The sequence below is a fragment of the Patagioenas fasciata genome, chromosome 29 (assembly GCF_037038585.1).
Source record: "Patagioenas fasciata isolate bPatFas1 chromosome 29, bPatFas1.hap1, whole genome shotgun sequence".
NCBI lineage: Eukaryota > Metazoa > Chordata > Aves > Columbiformes > Columbidae > Patagioenas > Patagioenas fasciata.
The window spans coordinates 4,819,930-4,834,837 of NC_092548.1; the positions used below are offsets into that span (position 1 = coordinate 4,819,930).

General features: G+C 57.4%; 1 protein-coding gene across 2 annotated transcripts in view; it reads right to left on the reverse strand.

The window, feature by feature from the left end:
* PFAS (phosphoribosylformylglycinamidine synthase) overlaps nt 1-14,908 on the reverse strand; it is a 57,165-nt gene that overhangs the window by 25,510 nt on the left and 16,747 nt on the right. For both annotated transcript variants that reach the window (XM_065859125.2, XM_071800146.1), the window contains exons 8-16: nt 14,250-14,374; nt 14,031-14,159; nt 10,889-11,020; nt 9,043-9,171; nt 6,135-6,208; nt 4,562-4,724; nt 3,332-3,393; nt 2,206-2,367; nt 1,380-1,493 (exon numbers count right to left, since the gene is read on the reverse strand). In XM_065859125.2, coding sequence (XP_065715197.1) covers nt 1,380-1,493; nt 2,206-2,367; nt 3,332-3,393; nt 4,562-4,724; nt 6,135-6,208; nt 9,043-9,171; nt 10,889-11,020; nt 14,031-14,159; nt 14,250-14,374 — 1,090 coding nt within the window. The remainder of the gene's footprint in view (nt 1-1,379; nt 1,494-2,205; nt 2,368-3,331; nt 3,394-4,561; nt 4,725-6,134; nt 6,209-9,042; nt 9,172-10,888; nt 11,021-14,030; nt 14,160-14,249; nt 14,375-14,908) is intronic.

The following is a 14,908-nucleotide window of genomic DNA, read 5'->3' on the forward strand; positions in this document are numbered from 1 at the left end:
GTGTCCCCATCCCAACTGGGGTGTCCCCAATACCTTGGGTGTCCCCAACCCCTTGGGTGTCCCCAGTCACACTGGGTGTCCCCATCCCAACTGGGGTGTCCCCGTTGGATGTCCCCAACCCCATGGGTGTCCCCATTGTGTATCCCCATTTCCATGGGTGTCCCCATTGTCACGGGTGTCCCTAACACCATTGGGTGTCCCCTGTCCCATGGATGTCCTCATTGGGCATCCCCATTGGCATGGGTGTCCCCAAACCCTTGGGCATCCCCATTGGCATGGGTGTCCCCAACTCTATCTGGTGTCCCCAAGCCCTTGGGTGTCCCCATTGGCATGGGTGTCCCCAACTCCCTTGGGTGTCCCCATTGGGAGTCCCCATCACCATGGGTGTCCCCACTCCACTGGGTGGTCCAAAGCCCTTGGGCATCCCCATTGGGTGTTGCCATCCCAACTGGGGTGTCCCCAGTCCCTTGGGTGACCCCATGGGGTGTCCCCAACTCCTTGGGTGTCCCCAAGCCCATGGGTGTCCCCATTGGAGTGTCCCCAACCCCACTGGATGTCCCCATCCCAACTGGGGTGTCTCCAACCCCATGGGTGTCCCCACTGGGTGTCCCCATTGGAATGGGTGTCCCTAACCCCACTGGCAGTCCCCAACCCCATTGGGTGTCCCCAAGCCCTTGGGTGTCCCCATTGGGTGTCTCCAACTCCATTGGGTGTCCCCAAGCCCTTGGATGTCCCCATTGGGTGTCCCCAACCCCATGGGTGTCCCCATCCCTACTGGGTGTCCCCATTTCCATTGGATGTCCCCATGCCCATGGGTGTCCCCATTGGGATGGGTGTCCCCAACCCCATGGGTGTCCCCATTGGGTGTTCCCATTGGCATGGGTGTCCCCAACCACATTGGGTATCCCCATTGGGTGTCCCCATCCCAACTGGGGTGTCCTCAACCCCACTGGGTGTCCCCAAGCCCTTGGGTGACCCCATTGGGTGTCCCCAACCTCACTGGGGGGATCCCCATTGTCATGGGTGTCCCCAACTCCCTTGGGTGTCCCTAAGTCCCTGGCTGTCCCCAAGCCCATGGATGTCCCCATTGGGTGTCCCCAACGCCCTTGGGTGTCCCCATCGGATGTCCCCATTGGCATGGGTGTCCCTAACCCCACTGGGTGTCCCCAACCCCATGGGTGTCCCCATTGGGTGTCTCCCTTGGGTGTCCCCATTGTCATGGGTGTCTCCAATCCCATGGGTGTCCCCACCCCAACTGGGGTGTCCCCATTGGGTGTCCCCATCCCAACTGGGGTGTCCCCATTGGGTGTCCCCATCCCAACTGGAGTGTCCCCAAGCTCATTGGGTGTCCCCTCCCCACCCGGTGTCCCCATTGTCACCTTCTGCGGCACGTGGCCCAGCACCCACTTCAGGTCCAGGTTGACGGGGGTGGGGAGCCCCTCATGGGACCCCCCCTCCCCCACCGGCGTCGCCAGGTCATCCACCAGCACAATCTGGGTGACACCGGGTGACATTGGATGACATGGGGTGACACAGGTCAACCCAAAGCACCCCCAGCCCCAGGGACACCAAATGTCCCCTGGGAACCCCCCTAAGTGTCCCCTTGACCAATAGGGACCCCCGAAAGCCACCTCCAGCATCCCCAAGTGTCCCCAGGGGCCTCCAGGTCCCTTGTGCTGGTCCCGTGGGCCAATGGCCCTGCATGTCCCCATGTCCCCCTGTCCCCATATCCCCATGTCCCCCTGTCCCCATGTCCCCATATCCCCCTGTTCCCATATCCCCCTGTCCCCATATCCCCCTGTTCCCATGTCCCCATATCCCCCTGTTCCCATGTCCCCCTGTCCCCATGTCCCCATATCCCCTTGTCCCCATATGCCCCTGTCCCTCTGTCCCCATATTCTCATGTCCCCATGTCCCATGTCCCCCTGTCCCCATATCCCCCTGTTCCCATGTCCCCATGTCCCCATATCCCCCTGTCCCCATATTCCCATATCCCCATGTCCCCATATTCCCCTGTCCCTCAGTCCCTCTGTTCCCATACCCTCATGTCCCCATGTCCCATGTCCCCATATCCCCCTGTCCCCATATCCCCCTGTCCCCATATCCCCATGTCCTCATATCCCCATGTCCCCATATCCCCTGTCCCCATGTCCCCATATCCCCATGTCCCCATATCCCCATGTCCCCATGTCCCCTGTCCCTCACCTTCCCGTCCCCCGTCACTGTCCCCACCACGCTCAGGGGACATTTCTCCCTCTCCGCCAGCTTCCTCAGCAGCTCCAGCCCCTCGGGCCGCACCAGCAGCGCGTTGGACTCCTGGTACTCGGCCGCCCAGAGCTCCAGGACACTCAGTGTGGGGTCCCCAAGCTGTCCCCAATGTCACCAAGTGTCACCAAGGGCCACCGACCCATCACTATGGCTGGGGACACCCCAGGGAACCAGGGGACAAGGGAACATGGGCGACGTAGTGGGAAGGGACTTGGAGGTCAAGAGCTCCAGGACACTCAGCGTGGGGTCCCCGAGCTGTCCCCAACGTCACCAAGTGTCACCAAGGGTCACTAACCCACCACCATGGCTGGGGACACCCCAGGGACCCAAGGGATGGGGGGGACAAGGGGACATTGGTGACGTAGTGGGCAGGGACTTGGAGGTCAAGAGCTCCAGGACACTCAGTGTTGGGTCACCAAGTATCCCCAAATGTCACCATGACTGGGGACACCCCAGGGACCCAGGGGACACAGGGAAAGGGGACACCCAGGGGACATTTGGGACAATGGGGACTCGGTGGCCCAGAGCTCTAGGACACTCATCATTGGGTCACCAAGTTGCCCCCAATGTCCCCAAGTGTCACCAAGGGTCACCGACCCATTGCTACGGCTGGGGACACCCCAGAGACCTAGGGGACACAGGGACAGGGGGACATTGGTGATGTAGTGGGCAAGGACTTGGAGGTCAAGACCTCCAGGACACTCAGTGTTGGGTCCCCAAGTGTCCCCAAGGGTCACCAACCCATCAACATGGCTGGGGACTCCCCAAAGACCCAGGGGACACAAGGATGGGGACACCCAGGGGACATTGGGGACTACGCAGACTCGGCCGTCCAGAGCTCCAGGACACTCAGCGTGGGGTCCCCAAGCTGTCCCCAATGTCACCAAGTGTCACCAAGGGCCACTGACCTACCACTATGGATGGGGACATCCCAGGGACCCAGGGGAATGGGGGGAAACAATGGGGACATTGGGGACAGAGGGACATTGGGGACATTGGGGACACTGGGGACAGGGGCAGTTGGGTGGGGGGTCCCACGGGGGTGTCCCCAAGAAGGTGGCACCTGGAAGCGACTGGCGTAGATGACAGCGCCCGCGGGGTCACAGAGCTCCTTGAGCACGTTCCCTGGGGACAATGGTGACAATAGTGACAATGGGGACAATGGGGACAGACCCAGGGTGACAGGACCCCCCCTATATCCCAGTGTCCCCCCATATCCCCATGTCCCCAATGTCCTATGTTCCCCCATGTCCCTCTGTTGTCCCCATTGCCCCCAATGTCCCCATTGTCCTCATTACTCCCATTGCCCCCAATGTCCCCATTGCCCCCAATGCTCCCATTGTCCCCGATGTCCCCAGTGTCCCCAAAGTCCCCACTGCCCCCAATGTACCCACTGTCCCCATTGACCCCAATGACCCCGTTGTCCCCAATGTCCCCATGGTCCCCATTGCCCCAATGTCCCCATTGCCCCCAATGTCCCCATTGCCCCCAATGTCCCCATTGTCCCCAATATCCCCACTGTCCCCAATGTCCCCACTGTCCCCATTGTCCCAATGTCCCCAATGTCCCTGCTGTCCCCACTGTCCTCATTGTCCCCACGTCCCCAATGTCCCCTATGTCCCCTATGTCCCCAATGTCCCCTATGTCCCCATTGCCCCCATTGTCCCCATTGCCCCCAATGTCCCCATTGTCCCAATGTCCCCAATGTCCCCACTGTCCCCACTGTCCCCAATGTCTCCATGTCCCCAATGTCCCCTATGTCCCCAATGTCCCCATTGTCCCCATTGCCGCCTGTCCCCAATGCCCCCAATGTCCCCTATGTCCCCAATGTCCCCATTGTCCCCATTGCCCCCTATGTCCCCATTGTCCCCATTGCCGCCTGTCCCCAATGCCCCCAATGCCCCCAATGTCCCCTATGTCCCCAATGTCCCCATTGTCCCCATTGCCCCCTATGTCCCCATTGTCCCCATTGCCGCCTGTCCCCATTGCCCCCAATGTCCCCATTGTCCCCAATGTCCCTATTGCCCCCATTGCCCCCAGTGTCTCCAATGTCCCCATTACTCCCATTGCCCCCAATGCCCCCATTGTCCCCATTGCCCCCATTGTCCCCAATGTCCCCAGTGTCCCCAAAGTCCCCACTGCCCCCAATGTACCCACTGTCCCCGTTGTCCCCAATGACCCCAATGTCCCCATGTGCCCATTGTCCCCAATGTCCCCAATGTCCCCATTAATCCCATTGCCCCCAATGTCCCCATTGCCCCCAATGTCCCCATTGTCCCCAATGTCCCCTCACCGTTCCCGCCGGCCCCCTGGTCGTGGATGCTCTCAATGGGGTTCCTCGCCCCCCCCTCATTTTCCAGGCACCCCCGGAGCACCCGGTTCAGCTTCTGCTCCATCTCGGGGTCCCCGCGTTGGACGGCACCCAAGTCCCTGTCGCTGGCGTTGTCACCTTGAACCTGGTGGGGACACAGGGACACCATGGTCAGACCACCCCCCGTGTCCCCAAAGCCCCCGAAACCCAAAAAATTCCATCAAAATAGCCCCAAATTCCATCAAAATAGCCCAAAATTGCACTGAAATAGCCCCAAATTGCCACCCAATCGCCAACCCCATCGTGTCCCTGTCCCCCCGTTGTCAGCGTCATTTGGGGGGGGACATTGAGGGGTCACATTGGTGACAACCCCATGGACACCCCTGAACCTCAAAATGCCCCGAATTCCCCAAAATTCCCCCCCAAATGTCCCCAAAATTGCCCCAAAAATTCCACAAAATTTCCACCCAAATTTCACACACATTTCCCCAAAATTTGCCCCCAAATTTCCCAAAATTGCCCCCAAATTGCCCCCAAATTTTCCCAAAATTTGCTCTCAAATTTCCCCAAATTCCCCCCAAATTTCCCCCAAAGTTTCCCCAAATTTCCAGAAAAAATCCACAAAATTCCCCCCAAACTTCAAATTCCCCCAAATTCCCCCCAAATCTCACCCCAAAACTCCCCCCAAATTCCCACAAAAACTCACAAAATTCCCACCCAAATTTCCCAAAATTCCCCCAAATTCCACCAAAATTCTCACCAAATTCCCCCCAAAATTTCCCCAAATTTCAAAAAAAATCCCCAAAATTCCCACAAAAATTCCATCTCCCCCCAAATTTCAAAAAATTCCCCCAAATTTCCCACAAAATTTTTAAAAATGCTACAAAATTCCCCAAGTTTCCCAAAAATTCCACAAAATTTCCCCCATATTTCACACAAATTTCCCCAAAATTTCCCCCAAAATCCCAATAAATTCCCAAGTTCCCCCAAATTTCAAAAAAATTCCCCTAAAATTCCCCCAAACTCTCCACAATTTTCCCCAAAATTTCCCCAAATTCCCCCAATGTCCCAAAACATTCCCCGAAAATTCCCTGAAAATTCCCCAAAAATTCCCCCAAATTCCCCCAATTTCCCAAAAATCCTCCAAATTACCCCCCAAACTTCCCCAAATTTTCGCAAAATTACTCCCAAATTTCCCCCAAATTCCCCCAAAATTCCCCACAAATTTCCCACAAATTCCCCCAAATTCTCCCAAATTCCCCAAAATTTCCTAGAAATCTCCCACAAATTTCCCCAAAATTCCCCACAGATTTCCCCAAAAGTCCCCCAAATTTCCCCAAAAGTTCCACAAAATTCCCCCAAAATTCCCCAAGATTCACCCCAAATTTCCCCAAATTCCCCCCAATTTCCCCAAAAATTCCCCCAAATTCCTCCAAATTCCCCCCCCCCCACCAGATCTCAAAATCCCCCCCAGGGGTCCCCACTTTTGGGAACAGAATTTGGGGGTTTTAGGGTTTTTTGGGGATGTCAGATTTTGGGGACCCCCCCCCATTACCTGGATGGACGAGGCCGCCCCTCCCCCCACGCCGATGCGGTAAACGGGGCCCCCCAGCTTCACCACCAGCAGCCCTGGGGGCGCCCCAAGAACGGGCTCAGGATTTGGGGGTGCAGGGAGGATTTGGGGGCTCAAGGGGGTTTGGGGGTGCAGGGGGGGGAATGGGGGTCCCAGGAGGATTTGGGGGTTCAGGGGATATTGGGGTCTCTGGGGGGATTTGGGGGTTCAGGGGAGATATTGGGGTGTTGGGGGGGATTTGGGGGTCCCAGGAGGATTTGGGGGTTCAGGGGGATATTGGAGTCTCGGGGGGGATTTGGAGGTTCAGTGGAGATATTGGGGTGTTGGGGGGGAATTGGGGGTTCATGGGGGGATTTGGGGGTTCAGGGGGATATTGGGGTCTCTGGGGGGATTTGGGGGTTCAGGGGAGATATTGGGGATTTGGGGGTCCCAGAAGGATTTGGGGGTTCAGGGGGATATTGGGGTCTCTGGGGTGATTTGGGGGTTCAGGGGAGATATTGGGGTGTTGGGGAAGATTTGGGGGTTCATGGGGGGATTTGAGGGTTCAGGGGATATTGGGGTCTCAGGGGGGAATTGGGGGTTCAGGGGAGATATTGGGGTGTTGGGGGGGATTTGGGGGTCCCAGGAGGATTTGGGGGTTCAGGGAATATTGGGGTCTCGGGGGGGAATTGGGGGTTCAGGGGAGATATTGGGGATTTGGGGGTCCCAGGAGGATTTGGGGGTTCAGGGGGATATTGGGGTCTCAGGGGGGATTTGGGGGTTCAGGGGAGATATTGGGGTGTTGGGGGGGATTTGGGGGTTCATGGGGGGATTTGAGGGTTCAGGGGATATTGGGGTCTCAGGGGGGATTTGGGGTTCAGGGGAGATATTGGGGATTTGGGGGTCCCAGAAGGATTTGGGGGTTCAGGAGATATTGGGGTCTCAGGGGGGATTTGGGGTTCAGGGGAGATATTGGGGTGTTGGGGAAGATTTGGGGGTCCCAGGAGGATTTGGGGGTTCAGGAGATATTGGGGTCTCAGGGGGGATTTGGGGGTTCAGGGGAGATATTGGGGTGTCAGGGAGGGATTTGGGGATCTAAGGAGGATTTGGGGGTTCAGGGGGGTTCTTAGGGGGGATTTGGGGGTTCATGAGGGGATCTGGGGGTTCAGGGGGATATTGGGGTGTCGGGGGGTGATTTGGGGATTCAAGGGGGGATTTGGGGGTTCAGGGGAGATATTGGGGTGTTGGGGGGGATTTGGGGGTCCCAGGAGGATTTGGGGGTTCTGGGGGGGATTTGGGGGTTCAGGGGAGATATCGGGGTGTCAGGGAGGGATGTGGGGGTCCAAGGACGATTTGGGGGTTCAGGGGGGTCCCGGGGGGGATTTGGGGTTCAGAGGGGGTTCCTATGGGGTTCTATGGGTTCCTATGGGGTTCTGTGGGGTTTTGGGGTTCCTATGGGGTTCTATGGGGTTCCCATGGGATTTCAGGTGAGATTTGGGGTTCTATGGGGTCCTATGGGTTCCTATAGAGATCTATGGGTTCCTATGGGTCCCTATGTGTTCTATGGGGTCTTGGGGGTCTCACCGGGCCACGGTGGATTTGGGGGTTCCTATGGGGTTCTATGCAGTTCTATGGGGGTTTTGGGGTCCTATGGGTTCTATGGGTTCCTACGGGTCCCTATGGGGCTCTATGGGGTCTCAGGGGTCTCACTGGGCCAGGGTGGATTTGGGGGTTCTTATGGTGTTCTCTGGGTTCCTATGGTGTTCTATGGGTCCCTATGGGTTCCTATGGGGTTCTATGGGGTCTATGAGGTTTTGGGTGGGATTTGGTTTCCTATGGGCTTCTATCGGTTCTATGGGTTCCTAAGGGGTTCTATGGGTCCCTATTCGGTTCTATGGGTTCCATGGGTCCCTATTGGGTTCTACGGGTTCCTATGGAGTTCTATGGGTTCCTATGGGGGTTTTGGTGTCCCTATGGGGTCCTATGGGATTCTATGGAGTTCTATGAGGTTCTATGGGGTTTTGGGTGGGATTTGAGGTTCTGTGGGGTTCTATGGGTTCCTATGGGATTCTACGGAGTTCTATGGGGTTCCTATGACTTCCTATGGGTTCCTATGGGTCCCTATGGGGTCTCGGGGTCTCACCGGGCCGCGGTGGCTCCTTGCCCACGTGCTGCTGGCTGATGACGCCTATGGGGTTCTATGGGGTTCCTATGGAGTTCTATTGGTTCTACGGGTTCCGATGGGTTCCTATGGGATTCTATGGGGTCCTATTGGTTCTATGGAGTTCTATGTGTTCCTATGGAGTTCTATGGGTTCCTATGGAGTTCTATTTGTTCTACGGGTTCCGATGGGTTCCTATGGGATTCTATGGGGTCCTATTGGTTCTGTGGAGTTCTATGGGTTCCTATGGGTTTCTATGGGGTCCTATTGGTTCTATGGAGTTCTATGTGTTCCTATGGAGTTCTATGGGTTCCTATGGAGTTCTATTGGTTCTACGGGTTCCGATGGGTTCCTATGGGATTCTATGGGGTCCTATTGGTTCTGTGGAGTTCTATGGGTTCCTATGGGTTTCTATGGGGTCCTATTGGTTCTATGGAGTTCTATGGGTTCCTATGGGGTCCTATGAGGTTCTACAGGTTCCTATGGAGTTCTGTGGGTCCCTATGGGGTTCCTATGGGTTTCTATGGGTTCCTATGTGTTCTATGGAATTCTATGGGTCCCTATGGGTTCCTATGGGTCCCTATGTGTTCTATGGGGTCTCAGGGGTCTCACCGGGCCGGGATGGATTTGGGGGTTCCTATGAGGTCCTATGGGTTCCTATGGAGTTCTACGGGGTTCTATGGGTTCCTATGGAGTTCGATGGGTCCCTATGACTTCCTATGGGTCCCTATGGGCTCTATGGGGTCTCACCGGGCCGCGGCGGTTCCTTGCGCACGTGCCGCTCGTCAATGGCGCCGATGCCACCGCTGAACATGATTGGCTTGAGCCACTCGCGGCGCTGCCCACACGGCGTCACCTGCCCGAAGGACCTCACGAAACCTGGGGACACGTCACCAGGGTCACCAGTGTCACCCATGGCCACCAACGGGGGACAACGGGCACCCCAGGGTGGCCACAGGGACCTGGGGACCCGTTGGGAAGAGGTCAAATGGCTTTGGGGTCCCCAAGGCCATAGGGTGTCCCCAAGAGTCCCCAAAGTGTCCCCAAGGCCATTGGGTGTCACCAAGAGCTTTGGGTGTCATCAAGAGGGTCCCCAAGTGTCCCCAAGAGCTTTGGGTATCACCAAAAGCTTTGGGTGTCACCAAGAGTCCCCAAGAGCTTTGGGTGTCCCCAGGAGTCCCTAAGAGTCCCCAAGGCCATTGGGTGTCCCCAAGGCCATTGGGTGTCCCCAAGAGTCCCCAAAGTGTCCCCAAGGCCATTGGGTGTCACCAAGAGCTTTGGGTGTCATCAAGAGGGTCCCCAAGTGTCCCCAAGAGCTTTGGGTATCACTAAAAGCTTTGGGTGTCACCAAGAGTCCCCAAGAGCTTTGGGTGTCCCCAGGAGTCCCTAAGAGTCCCCAAGGCCATTGGGTGTCCCCAAGGCCATTGGGTGTCCCCAAGAGTCCCCAAAGTGTCCCCAAGGCCATTGGGTGTCACCAAGAGCTTTGGGTGTCATCAAGAGGGTCCCCAAGGGTCCCCAAGAGTCCCCAAGAGCTTTGGGTATCACCAAGAACTTTGGGTGTCACCAAGAGTCCCCAAGGCCACTGGGTGTCCCCAAGAGTCACCAAAGTGTCCCCAATGCCATTGGGTGTTACTAAGAGCTTTGGGTGTCATCAAGAGGGTCCCCAAGAGCTTTGAGTATCAAGAGCTTTGGGTGTCACCAAGAGGGTCCCCAAAGGTCCCCAAGAGCTTTGGGTGTCCCCAAGAGCTTTGGGTGTCACCAAGAGGGTCCTCAAAGCCATAGGGTGTCCCCAAGAGTCCACAAGGTCATGGAGGTCCTTGAGAGTCATTGGAAGGTCCCCAAAGTCCTTGGGGTCCTCCAGACCATAGGGCAGCCCCAAGGGTCCCCAAGACCATGGAGGTCTTTGGGTGTCACCTTGAGGGTCCCCAATGTCCCCAAAGAGTCCCCAAGAGTTTTGGGTGTCCCCAAGAGTCACCAAGAGTCCCCAAGGCCATCGGGTGTCCCCAAGAGCTTTGGGTGTCACCAAGAGGGTCCCCAAGAGTCCTCAAGACCATTGGGTGTCACTAAGAGCTTCAGGTGTCCCCAAGAGCTTTGGGTGTCCCCAAGGTGTCCCCAAGGCCATTGGGTGTCCGCAAGAGCTTTGGGTGTCCCCAAGGTGTCCCCAAGGCCATTGGGTGTCCGCAAGAGCTTTGGGTGTCCCCAAGAGGGTCCCCAATGTCCTCAAAGAGTCCCCAAGTCCATAGGATGTCCCCAAGAGTCCCCAAGACCCTGAAGGTCTTTGGGTGTCACCTGGAGGGTCCCCAAATGTCCCCAAGACCTTTGGGTGTCACCAAGAGTCCCCAAGGGTCCCCATGTCCATAGGGTGTCCCCAAGACCATGGAGGTCTTTGGGTGTCATTGGAAGGTCCCCAAATGTCCCCAAGAGTCCCCAAGTCCATAGGATGTCTCCAAGACCATGGAAGTCTTTGGGTGTCACCAAGAGGGCCCCCAAAGGTCCCCAAGAGTCCCCAAGTCCATAGGGTGTCTCCAAGAGTCCCCAAGACCCCAGAGGTCTTTGGTCAACCCCAAACGTCCCCAAATGTCCCCAATGTCCTCACCGGCCACCAGCGGCTCCCCGAATTTGTTGCCGTAGTCGCTGGCGCCATCGCTGGCGCCGATCGCCACCTCCAGGGGGCGCGCGAAGGTTTTGGGGTACGGCAGCGCCACATCCTCCCAGGGCAGCGCGTAACCTGGGGACCCCGAGGGGGGGCGTCAGAGAGATTTGGGGGTTCACAAGGTTTGGGGAGACCCTGGGGTGGGGGGAACCCGGGTTTGGGGGGAAATGGGGAGATCTGGGGGTTCACAAGGTTTGGGGGTTCAGGGGGGATTTGGGCGCACCCTGGGGTGGGGGAACGCAGATTTGGGGGGAAATGGGGAGATGTGGGGGTTCACAAGGTTTGGGGGGACCCTGGGGTGGGGGAACCCAGATTTGGGGGGGAATGGGGAGATTTGGGGGTTCACAAGGTTTGGGGAGACCCTGGGGTGGGGGGAACCCGGGTTTGGGGGGAAATGGGGAGATTTGGGGGTTCACAAGGTTTGGGGGTTCAGGGGGGATTTGGAGGGACCCTGGGGTGGGGGAAACCCGGGTTTGGGGGGAAATGGGGAGATTTGGGGGTTCACAAGGTTTGGGGGTTCAGGGGGGATTTGGGGGCACCCTGGGGTGGGGGAAACCCGGGTTTGGGGGGAAATGGGGAGATTTGGGGGTTCACAAGGTTTGGGGGGACCCTGGGGTGGGGGAACCCAGATTTGGGGGGGAATGGGGAGATTTGGGGGTTCACAAGGTTTGGGGAGACCCTGGGGTGGGGGGAACCCGGGTTTGGGGGGAAATGGGGAGATTTGGGGGTTCACAAGGTTTGGGGGTTCAGGGGGGATTTGGAGGGACCCTGGGGTGGGGGAAACCCGGTTTGGGGGGAAATGGGGAGATTTGGGGGTTCACAAGGTTTGGGGGTTCAGGGGTTGGGGGAACCCAGATTTGGGGGGAAATGGGGATATTTGGGGGTTCAGGGGGGATTTGGGGAGACCCTGGGGTGGGGGGAACCCGGGTTTGGGGGGAAATGGGGAGATCTGGGGGTTCACAAGGTTTGGGGGTTCAGGGGGGATTTGGGGGGGTCCTGGGGTGGGAGGAACCCAAGTTTGGGGGAAAATGGGGAGATTTGGGGGTTCACAAGGTTTGGGGAGACCCTGGGGTGGGGGAAACCCGGTTTGGGGGGAAATGGGGAGATTTGGGGGTTCACAAGGTTTGGGGGGTCCCTGTAGGTTTTGGGGTCCCCAGGAGCTTTGGGGAGATGTTGGGGGTCCCCTGGGTGAAATCTGGGGTCCCACTGAGTTTTGGGGTCCCATTGGGTTTTGGGGTCCCGTTGGGTTTTGGCATCTCCAGGAGATTTGGGACAACTTGTGGTCTCGCCACTAAATTTTGGGGTGAATTTAAGGCGATTTTGGGGTCCCCTGTAGGTTTTGGGGTGCCCAGGAGCTTTGGGGAGATACTGGGGTGTCCCTGGGTGGGAATTTGAGGTCCCATTGAGTTTCGGGGTCCCATTAGGTTTTGGGGTCCCTGGGTGGGATTTTGGGGTCTCCAGGAGCTTTGGGAAGATATTGGGGGGTCTCTGGGTGACCATTTGGGGTCCCATTGAGTTTTGGGGTCCCACTGGGTTTTGGGATCCCTGGGTGGGAATTTGGGGTCCCATTGAGTTTCATGGTCCCGTTGGGTTTTGGGGTCCCATTGGGTTTTGGGATCCCTGGGTGGGAATTTGGGGTCCCATTGAGTTTCATGGTCCCGTTGGGTTTTGGGGTCCCGTTGGGTTTTGGGATCCCATTGGGTTTTGGGATCCCTGGGTGGGAATTTGGGGTCCCATTGAGTTTCATGGTCTCGTTGGGTTTTGGGGTCCCATTGGGTTTTGGGATCCCTGGGTGGGAATTTGGGGTCCCATTGAGTTTCATGGTCCCGTTGGGTTTTGGGGTCCCGTTGGGTTTTGGGATCCCATTGGGTTTTGGGATCCCTGGGTGGGAATTTGGGGTCCCATTGAGTTTCATGGTCGAGTTGGGTTTTGGGGTCCCATTGGGTTTTGGGATCCCTGGGTGGGAATTTGGGGTCCCATTGAGTTTCATGGTCCCGTTGGGTTTTGGGGTCCCATTGGGTTTTGGGATCCCTGCGTGGGAATTTGGGGTCCCATTGAGTTTCATGGTCCCGTTGGGTTTTGGGGTCCCATTGGGTTTTGGGATCCCTGGGTGGGAATTTGGGGTCCCATTGAGTTTCATGGTCTCGTTGGGTTTTGGGGTCCCATTGGGTTTTGGGATCCCTGGGTGGGAATTTGGGGTCCCATTGAGTTTCATGGTCCCGTTGGGTTTTGGGGTCCCGTTGGGTTTTGGGATCCCATTGGGTTTTGGGATCCCTGGGTGGGAATTTGGGGTCCCATTGAGTTTCATGGTCCCGTTGGGTTTTGGGGTCCCGTTGGGTTTTGGGATCCCATTGGGTTTTGGGATCCCTGGGTGGGAATTTGGGGTCCCATTGAGTTTCATGGTCCCGTTGGGTTTTGGGGTCCCATTGGGTTTTGGGATCCCTGGGTGGGAATTTGGGGTCCCATTGAGTTTCATGGTCGAGTTGGGTTTTGGGGTCCCATTGGGTTTTGGGATCCCTGGGTGGGAATTTGGGGTCCCATTGAGTTTCATGGTCCCGTTGGGTTTTGGGGTCCCATTGGGTTTTGGGATCCCTGGGTGGGAATTTGGGGTCCCATTGAGTTTCATGGTCCCGTTGGGTTTTGGGGTCCCATTGGGTTTTGGGATCCCTGGGTGGGAATTTGGGGTCCCATTGAGTTTCATGGTCCCGTTGGGTTTTGGGGTCCCATTGGGTTTTGGGATCCCTGGGTGGGAATTTGGGGTCCCATTGAGTTTCATGGTCCCGTTGGGTTTTGGGGTCCCATTGGGTTTTGGGATCCCTGGGTGGGAATTTGGGGTCCCATTGAGTTTCATGGTCCCGTTGGGTTTTGGGGTCCCATTGGGTTTTGGGATCCCTGGGTGGGAATTTGGGGTCCCATTGAGTTTCATGGTCCCGTTGGGTTTTGGGGTCCCACTGGGTTTTGGCATCTCCAGGAGCTTTGGGACAACTTGGGTTCTCCCCATTGGATTTTGGGTGAATTTAAGGGGATTTTGGGGTCCGGGGCAGTTTTGGGGTCCCCCCCGGGGTGTGTTTTGGGGTCCCCTCACCCGGCAGCAGCAGTTGGCCGAAGCTGTACCCCGCCGTCCCGGCGATGACGTGGGCGCCGCGCCCGGCGCATTGGACATCGCGGATGCGCCCGCCCGTCCCGGTGGTGGCGCCGGCGAATGGGGCGACGGCTACAAAGATGGGGGGGCGGGGTCTCATCAGGACACGCCCACCTGCTGGCCACGCCCATATCACCCAAGCCCCGCCCACTCGGCACCCACCGGTGGGGAAGTTGTGGGTCTCGGCGGTGAAGGTGACGTGGCGGGTGGAGGTGACCGGGACCATGGGGCTGGGTCGGGTGGGGTCGCGGGGGCACAAGGTGGTGACGGTGACACCGCGGATGGCGCTGGGGGCACAATGGGAGTCAATGGGGGGTGATGGCACCAACCAAACTCAATGTTATGGTCAACAAGGGTGGTGGCATCACCCAAACTTCATGTCATGGTCACCCATGGGTGACAGGATCACCCAATGTCTAGGTCATGGTCAACAGGGGTGGTGGCATCAACCAAACTCGATGTCATGGTCAACTGGGGTTGGTGGAACCACCCAAAGTTCATGTCATGGTCAATGGGGGTGGTGGCATCACCCAAACTCAATGTCATGGTCACCTACGGGTGATGCCACCACCCAACCCCCATGGGCAATGTTACCACCCAATGTCTATGTCATAGTCAGCCATGGGTGGTGGCATCACCCAAAGTCCATGTCATGGTCAACGGGGGTGGTGGCATCACCCAAAGTCCATGTCATGGTCAATGGGGGTGGTGGCATCACCCAAACTCAATGGCATGGCCACCCATGGGTGATGTCACCACCCAACGTCTATGTCATGGTCAACTGGGGTTGGTGGCATCACCCAAAGTTCATGTCATCGTCA